General features: G+C 40.5%; 1 protein-coding gene across 2 annotated transcripts; it reads left to right on the forward strand.

Annotated features, from left to right (window-relative positions):
* Window positions 1-6,696: 6,696 nt before the first annotated feature.
* LOC147883066 (thioredoxin-like 1-2, chloroplastic) lies at window positions 6,697-8,952 on the forward strand. Of its 2 annotated transcripts, none has more exons than XM_087399397.1 (4): window positions 6,697-7,276; window positions 7,427-7,609; window positions 7,749-7,913; window positions 8,151-8,952. In XM_087399397.1, the coding sequence occupies exons 1-4, from the start codon at window positions 7,073-7,075 to the stop codon at window positions 8,286-8,288; spliced, it is 690 nt and encodes a 229-aa protein (XP_087255523.1). In that variant the 5' UTR covers window positions 6,697-7,072; the 3' UTR covers window positions 8,289-8,952. The 2 variants fall into 2 exon arrangements, with proteins under 2 accessions (XP_087255523.1, XP_087255524.1); XM_087399398.1 differs by having other exon boundaries at window positions 7,749-7,906; window positions 8,145-8,280.
* The last annotated feature ends 223 nt before the right edge of the window (window positions 8,953-9,175 follow it).

Below are 9,175 nucleotides of genomic sequence, written 5' to 3' on the forward strand. Positions count from 1 at the left end.
TGTTTGATTCTTGGATCATAGTGCACATTTACAAGTTTGCATGCTTTGCCTCTAAGACCTTAAACTATAGTGACCTGTGTGTTCTACGTGTGTACAAAATGTTGATCATCTCATTTCATGATTTCCTATTTAGTGCTCATGTTGTTTGCCAACATTTGATCCCTAGACCCTCCCACCCTCGTGACTCCTTATGGCCATGTCGAAAAGATCTAAGAGAGGTGATGGCATAGCTAGCATCACCTTTACCACCTTCTAGACTTTTTCTCGATCTTTTTTGCAAAAACAAAGAACTCGACCTGTTCCCATTCTATTTATGAAATTCTAAGATGTCTTACTTCTACAGTTCTGAAGAGCATTGATGGAATCTTGGTATTGTTTTTATCATCGCTGAGAGTCTTATCGAAAGCAAGCTAACCATAAATACCAGAGGACACCCTCATTTTCTCATTCTGCATTTTGGGTGATGAGGATCCTAATAGATTATTGTTTCCACAGGCTACAACGTATCCTTTGTGGAAAAGAGACACGAGTCTATACAGCATTTTCATGATTCTTGACATACTCGTCGATCCCTTTTTGAAGTGTGTTTACTCCTAATTTTAGATCAACGCGCTAATATCACCTATCTACTCATGCTCCACAATGGATCGAGAACAACATTACAGATCGTTTGGAGAAAAATTGATGTTCAACTACTGCTAGGTCCAGCCTCGTTAAGCTACGAGGTCTAGCCTCCTTCTCGTGCATCGCTTCAACATGACATGGAATGTGAGCTATGAATTTCTCTTCTTAGCTTTACTATCCCCCTTCCTTGTAGAGTATTTGTTGGACTTAGCTTGGTTTCCTATCCTACTACAACACTGCATTTTAGCGTATGCTCAACACTAAAAGGCTGACACGTTCCTTGATATAGCTCAAGAACTAATGCTTCATGCAAAGGAACCTCGGGCATTTCCCTATGATGAGGATGCAGCATGAGATTGCCGCAAAAGTACTTGCATAGACAAATTCCATCATTGTAAGGTTTTGGAATTGTTTTGACAACATGCTTATCAAAATAGATTCCTTGATTGATGCGGTCACAAAAATATAGCTCAAAGCCTCTTATTTCTTCTTAAATCCTCCAACGTCTCTTGAATATCAAGCTCGTGGTTTTGCAAATTCGGTTTTTAAATAGGAGTTCATGTTTATATTTTCACCAAATACCCTTGGGCAGGCCATATGAATGTTATTCACATGTTCTCTTTTAACCCCCCCCCCTTTCCCCCTCTTTAATTACTCCTTCAAATTACTCTTATCAATTTCTCTCTTTAATTACTCCTTTAAATTACTCCTATCTTACACGTGTCCCCCCCTCATTCCTTTTACTTTCTTGTAATTAATTTCTTTTCATATTTGTTTCTTTACTATTTAACCCCCTTTCTCCCGTCTTCCCTCCCATTCCTTTTTATTTCTATTATTTTACCCTCCTTGTATGTCCTTTCTATGTATACAGGATGTATACCTTTTCTACATTTACATGCTCTAACTTTAATTTAAGATCTCACTTAGGTGATTTTTTTACTTTCTTCCTTGTCATTTTTTCATCTTTATTAAATTTATTATTAGCCCTTTTTTAAAAGATTTTTTTCTCTTATCTTTCCATAGTATATGTCCCTTCTATAATTTTCAATTTCTTTTCATATATAAACACTCTAACCTATTCATACTTTTCCATAAATTGTCTTACCTAATTCTCTATAATTCATGGACCCTCCTACTTTGACTTGTACGTATTATTGAAAAACACATCTTTGTTTCATACATTGTCATTAATCCCCCCTATAATGTTCCAAGTTAATTTCCTTTTATTCAACACTCTTCCCTTAAGCACATGTTTACTCCAATTTATTTTTACACTTTTGGTCTACATCAAGCTTGATAAATTCATGTTTAATGTTTTTTTAAAATTGTGACCGTGATAACAAGGGAGGGGTGTTTATGACACACGTCTTCCCAACTAAGGTTAAAGCTAGTTCTTACCATTTTTCTTGCTGGATGGTGGCAGGTATGCATACTTCCCTCTTCAATAGAAGTGAAGCTTGCTACGACTTGTCAAAGCTCGACCTTTAGTGCAATCATGCAACTTGCAAAGCTTTGGAACACACACACACACACACACACACACACACACACACGTGCACGCACACACACATGCAGGCATGCACGCATGCACACAGACACACACACATGCACACACACAAGTGGGCATGCATGAAGGTCAAAATACATAACACATAGGAGCTACAATATTCTCTAGTGGTTACGAAATCGGCCTAATTCAAGAAAATTGGATGACATTCTTTTCCAAATTTGTTATTGGCTTGATCCTATGAATAATTGATCTATTGATATATTTGCCAACATTAACATCACTACATGCAACAAGTGTAAATACACACAATACTTAAAGAAGACATGATCATAATGGTTTAATACTAGAGATTTATTGGAGTACTATATGTAAATACACATAGGGTAGTACGTGTAAATACACAGTTGTTATTTTCTTGATCTTACGAATACATGATCTACTGCTATGTTTTCTAACATTAACATCACTATACCTTGTCCATGCAACAAGTGTAAATACACATAATACGCAAAGAATACATGACTATAATGGTTTAATACTAGAGATTGATTGTATTACTATATGTAAATACACATAGGACGTAAACACAAGACATGGGCTTAATGGTTTTTTATTATTTTTTATTTTTAATAAAGACCTTGATTACAAAAATTGGTCCAAAAAGAGCTTCCTGCCCGGGACCAGTGCTGCACACAGCCAAGCAATATCATGGTGCCACAAACCTTCCCAAATCTTCCAATGCAGAGCTAACTATTGGATCCTTCCATGCCATGATAATGCTAAAGTCTTTGAGGTATGCGCCTACCTCTTTTGCGATGGCCCTTACCATGAATCCTTTATGCGTTTGGTGTTTGAAGACCAATCTGTTCCTAGTTTCCCACACTGCTAGAAGCATTGCCACCTTGATGAGTAGCCAACTTGCCGCTAAAGTCGACAGGAGCTTGTAGGTGTCTCCTAGAGGTGTGGCTCTCCACCTTGGCCCAATACTAAACCGTGCCATCAAGCCTGACTTTCACACAGTATCCTCCACCAAATGCCACACTTCCCGTGTGATGAGGTAGCCCCAGAATAGATGCCTCGCGAATTTAGGAGAGTTGCCGTAGATTCTACACATGGGGTTAACTTGTAGGCATTTTGCCAGCTTCCCCCACATTGGCAACCAGATATTCAATGCCTTCCACATGAGCAACCTTGCTTTGCAAACTGGACATTCCTTCCAAATCGTTGTGCATTTGGCTGCCCTTCCACCAAGCTGGGCCATGCTTAAGGTTCCACTTCCTATTCAAGTCACTAACTCAAGACTCGCTATCTAGTAGGCATTTGTACAATCCTCCAATACTCGCTATCTAGTAGGCATTTGTACAATCCTCTAACATTCACTTTGCGGAGGGGGTTCTTCCCCACCACCCATTGGTTTGCTCTCCAGTCGGCTGACGGAACTGTATTAGAGGGCCATGAATCAGGAGTTTGATCCATCACAGCCTCGCCTCCCCATCAATTAGAGCTAATGCTAGTCTGAGGTGATCCACCCTGTGCCAATCTACCCCCCTTAGATCCCACAAATCCTCCCATGTCCTTATCCCTTTCCTATACAAACTCCTTACCCTCCATAGATTGTGTAATGCGAATGGGTCACCCTCCTTGTCGAGAGCCTTGCTCCACCACACGCATTCCTTGAGGCCCGCATCTCCTCTCAGACCCTTCCTTTCCTTCCTTGATAAGAGCTCCACACACATCTTCCAGGATTGGACTAGACCTCGGATTAAATCAGACCTTTTAATATGCACGGGGAAGGACGAGCATAACTTATCATACTAGGAGAGACTGATCATGCTACTATGTGGAAATACTCATTGCACATAAAGAAGACATGGCCTTAGTGGTTTAACATTGGAAATAAATTATGTTAAAACAAATATGGACATAAGATGCATGCTTTATATTTTTGAATTCAAGTGAGTAGCATACAAAGTGATTATTGAATACATATTACGATAAAATAAAGATCCACGGTTCAATGACTCATACGTCGATGCAAAATCCAAACTCTTGATCTCACATATAAAGACACGTTTCTTTACAATTTTGTTTGTTTCACAATTTCTTTCAAACTCATTATTAATACTAAAAATAATTATAAGCCTTGCCTAAATTTTTGCACCCATTTAAAATGCATAATAATACTTCGGGTTATGAGCACCTTTCATGACCTTGTATGGTGTAAATATAGGAAATTATAAAGGATACAAGACTGATGCACACGATTATTTAAATGCGGATGCATATAACGTGTTCATTTTTAGAATCAAGGTTCATGTTCTTTATGACATGAAGCTAGTATGTTGGTATCATTTGTAGAATCCCTAAAATCTATAGCCTGCATGTCCATCTTAAATACTTATACAAATGGTAAAAATAGTAAGCACTTGCATGCAATTATCAAATCATGTGCTCAAAATCAACATCATGTTCTTAATGTCACAAATTATTTGATCAGGCACATTCATGTGAATAAACTTAAAAGAACAAAAAAACATGAATTAAAGTACTATCTATTGTTGTGTCTATGTTTGTGGCTTCTTATCATATGTATTTAGGGCTGATTTGTGATGGACTCGACATGTACGTTGGAGCGAAACATTGCTTATCCCTATAGCCCCAGCCCTGGTCCTTGTCAACATTAGGTCACAGGCAGTTGTGCCCCCCTCATAGATGGCCATTTATTTGTTACTAGAATTAAACATTGTATTATGGTGATATGCACGAAAGTTTTATGCTTGTTTTCCCCCCTTCTCCACACACCCATCCACCTAATCATGATTGAATAGCCCCTTCTAGGATGGTTTTGTTATGTTTTTCGATTTTCTTTGAAGGTATAGGTGTTGGTGAACACACACAAGATGCACCCAACTCGCGAAGTCCATGTTTGTGGCTATCCTTTCTCTCTTCTTTCTCTCTTCTCTATGCTGGTTGCTAGGTCTATCTTTTTGTCCTCTTTGAATTGTTCACCTATGAAATAGATATAATGCCTTTTATATTTTATCGAGCAAGAAAAAAACAAACTTAAAGGCAACATTATCACTTAAGATAAGAGATTGGTTTCCTAGCATGACTTCCATGCATTAAGTGTGAAAATTGGAAAGTAGCTTTAAAAATACAAAGTTTAAATATGACCTAACATAAGAACTCAAGTATAAGCAAGCATGCAATACTATAACTTGTCTTTCCATGGAATTCACTATACCCTAAAGCCAAAAGCCAAAAATGCTCCTCTTGTCAAGAGCTCTCCCTTTCTTCACCAATTTCATTAATTTGCTCTCACAATTATCATGACCCCCTCCAAGTATGATCCATAATTCAAGTACTTGTGTGTGTTCTATTACGTGGTCAACAAGCAAGCATGCAATACTAAAAGTATCCTTCGATAGGCTACCCTTTCACTTTCCTAAAGCCAATGCCAACGTTCCTCTTGTCCTCTCACTTTGAGAGCTTCGCCTTGCCATAAAACTTTCATTGTTTTTCTCTCACAATTATCATGGCCCTACTGCTTCCCTCTAAGCATACAAATATACCTCGCATATTCCTTTATCATATATTGCTTTATACCCTCACATGTCACAAATTAACAATACTTGTTGCTAGAGCTAGTTTCCCCATCAACGCATGCAAAGGACTTGTTTATCTATTACAAGTTTATGAATCTTCGAAACATCATTAGTAAATTGTGTCCATCGAGCAACCACATATTGCCTTTTTTAGCCAACCTTCCTTAGGAAAGAGACTTGTTGAGCTCTCTCATTGCATATAACTATTTCAAGAAGCATCCAAAGAAACATTTGACCCGCATGCATTCATTTCCCCTTGCTTACCTCAAGAAGCTTTATAGTTCTTTTATGCACAAATTAATACAACCCCTCAAGACACATATTGTAGACACATCCCATCCGAAAATACTTCATAATCCTTTCTCATGGTAGCCATTCATAGTCTTTATGCCTCATCCATATTTGTTTCTCACTTTCAGAAGTGTTTAAATGATATGAGGAACATCCATTAGTACATGGCCAAGGAAAACATTATGGACAATTGCCATTAGCCCCCATGGGGCTATAGGGATAAGCAATGTTTGCCATTATGGCCATTTGCAATTAAGGGAAGGGATAATAGAATGTGGGAAGCTAGCTTAGGTGGGTGAACGCCCAAAGTTGTTGAGTTGCCGCATTGCTCCGCCACTTTTGCGTTTTTCCTTGAATTTCTTTGAAACTGTTTTGTTGATTCATGGCTACTGAAATTCATATGGCGGGATTCACATATGTTGAGGTGAAGGGGCGTTGAGATCGTTTTGTTGGCACAAAATAATTGCCCAAAAATTTGGAAGGGGCAATACAAATGGGTAAGGCGTGTGGACGTGTGAAAAAATTGTGGGCGGCAAAGCCCGGGGTGTGGATAGCGGACCACGGGAAAAAAGGAAAGCCCAAAAAGGAACAGGTGTTAGGGTGACCTTTTCAGGGAGGGCCTAGAAAGAGTGCCACGCGTAAGCATCTGGGAGGCGTTCCCATCTTCCTCCCCAACTCGTTCCTGTTTGCTCTCCACGCCCGCCTCCAACCGTTCTTCAAATCGCCCTAGTTCCCTCATCTGTTTGAGAGCCTGGAGGTCCAGTTGCAACAACATATCCTGCGTGTTTCTCTTTGTTGCAGCACGACAAGCCGTTCCAAGCTCTACGCTGTATAATTATCTTGCACGCACTGTCAAGAACGTCGAGTTTTTGCAAACTTGCTCCCTTCTAAGGAAAAAGCTGGAGTTTCCTAAGCAGAGTGTGGTCAGAAGATTCGTTTGAGGGACGATCGTTAGCACCAGATCAGGCTTTCTCAGTTCGTTGCGCCAAGAGGAAAGGACAGATCACCAGTCTCACGCTTGCTTTGCAAAACTCGTAGAGATATGGCGGATTCTGGAGCCTGTATTTCCTCGTCTTTTTCAGCGGCTTCCCCAGAAAGTGTAAAGAATGGAGGAATACCTTGCAAAAGCAAGAGAACGCGGTTCTGCTGCCGACCAGAATCCCTTTCCTTTAGAAATTCTATATCCAGGCGCCTGCCAACACCTTCTTCACAGAGTTTGTCACGGACACGGCAAGGTCCAGTGCAGGTCATTATTCTTTAACTTCTGGGTCCTGAGTCGACATCGTTTTGCACGTTAATCTTGAGTTTCATGAGTCGACTTGTCTTCGCTTTGTATAAGTCAAGCCGTTCTTGCTCCTTGTATGGAAAAGATTCTGAGAAAGCTTTGCACTCTCAGGTCTCTGCTGCTGGTTGTTATCCCACCTCTATTACATGGTGGAAGAGAGGGGACCAGCCTAACATGCGTGAAATACACTCCGCTCAGGAGTATGTCGATGCTCTTACGAAAGCCGGAGACAAGCTGGTCTTGGTGGAGTTTTTCTCCGTCGGTTGTCGCTCTTGTAAAGCTCTTTACCCAAAGGTATGCTTAGTTTCCTATTCGCCGCTCTCAACAAGGTCAAAAGGAAAACTGCCAGCGCTTGAGATTCCGCTTGCATGCTGGACGAGAGGCTAGTTTTTGCGGACCTTCTGGCTCTGCTAACATATTTTCAATTCCGCAGGTGTGCCAGATTGCTGCAGACAATCAGGACATACAGGTTTTGAAAGTAAACTTTCACGACAATGAAGCGCTGTGCAGGAGTCTGAATGTCAATATCTTGCCTTTCTTTCATTTTTATCGTGGTGCTGAAGGGCGCTTGGATGCATTTTCTTGCTCTCTCTCAAAGGTGTGTGGCAAGTTCATTGACGCCTTGTGTGTTCGGAGTTTTGGCTAACCAAAATTACTCTCTCGTCACAGCGCCTTAAAAGAGAACGAACCACCACACAAGAATAGGAGAGCCAACAGGATTATCATTATAATAGACGATATAAGAAGAGAGCTGGGAGGAACCGGTGTTTTAGCTCGTTTTATCTGCAGTCTGGCCTCGCAGCGTGACGGGTCTTTTTTCCTTGATGACTTGCAGGTAAATAAGCTAAGAGAAGCCGTTGCAAAATACAAGCGGGATCGCGTTCAAATTACAGCTCCAGCCCCGATCGCACTGCAAGATGGCCCCTTACTTGTGCCTACAACCACTTTGGCAGTGGCTGGATCGGCGATGTGAAGTGTCAATTTAAACCTCCAGCACCGGTCGCCGTCCAGGATTACCTTTAAGTTGTGTCAACAAACTCATCGGCAGCGGTAGTGCAAATATTCTTGTGTAAATCCGTTTGTGCAGTTACAAGTCTCTTGATAGTGTAATGTACAGCTTGCAGTTACAACTCTCTTAACTGGATTGGAGTGCATGTACAACTTTACTTTTCGCAAGTTCTTGTATTGGTTTTTGACGCCATGAGGAAGAGATATTCCGTGATACTCGGTAGCCATTAGAGCTTGAGGAGCCTTTCAGACGGGGCCATGATATGATCTCTTGTAAAGGGAACGCATTTTGGATAAGTGTGCTAAGCACAGAGCTTTCCTTTAGAGTATGTGTTTTTCTTTGTTTTTTGACGCCAAGAGAAAGAGGTGAGGTTGAGTAAAAATCATAGTAGCTTGAGGAGGCAGTTCAGACGGTATTTCTATGCAACTAACAAGAGTCTTGTTGTATTGAGGTAGAGCTTAAGAACAAACAAAATGGCTTCAAAGGCAAGCTTGTCAGTCATATGTGGAGGTTTCTGTTCACATCTGCTCTTCTTTTTGTGCAAAGTAATGGACCTGAGAATACGGGCTACTTTTTACATTTGGACTTCACGGTGATGTGAACTGAAAGAAGCTCATTCTTTGCCATTCTCAATTCGTCACTACAAGTTCTAATGAAGTCATAAATTTGTTTGACATTACTGTTGTTGGGGGAAGAAGAGGGAGTACATATATTCTATGACCATTCTCTGCTGTCTTATGGATATTTGTTCGAAACCAGTTACAACAATCACCCACGATCCAAGCGTCACATAACAGTATGGTGAGTGCTTAATCGCGTGATGAATCTGTGCTCGGAGATCTCATGTTCTC

This window comes from Dipteris shenzhenensis, chromosome 28 (assembly GCF_047967505.1).
Source record: "Dipteris shenzhenensis isolate YYH24624 ecotype China chromosome 28, Dip_SZ_1.0, whole genome shotgun sequence".
NCBI lineage: Eukaryota > Viridiplantae > Streptophyta > Polypodiopsida > Gleicheniales > Dipteridaceae > Dipteris > Dipteris shenzhenensis.

Bases quoted from the DNA above. Each gene is read 5' to 3' on its own strand.
- LOC147883066 (XM_087399397.1), top strand. From the start codon at position 7,073: ATGGCGGATTCTGGAGCCTGTATTTCCTCGTCTTTTTCAGCGGCTTCC. The intron at 7,277-7,426 runs GTCATTATTCTT...TTGCACTCTCAG, and splicing joins CACGGCAAGGTCCAGTGCAG to GTCTCTGCTGCTGGTTGTTA. The intron at 7,914-8,150 runs GTGTGTGGCAAG...GATGACTTGCAG, and splicing joins TTTCTTGCTCTCTCTCAAAG to GTAAATAAGCTAAGAGAAGC.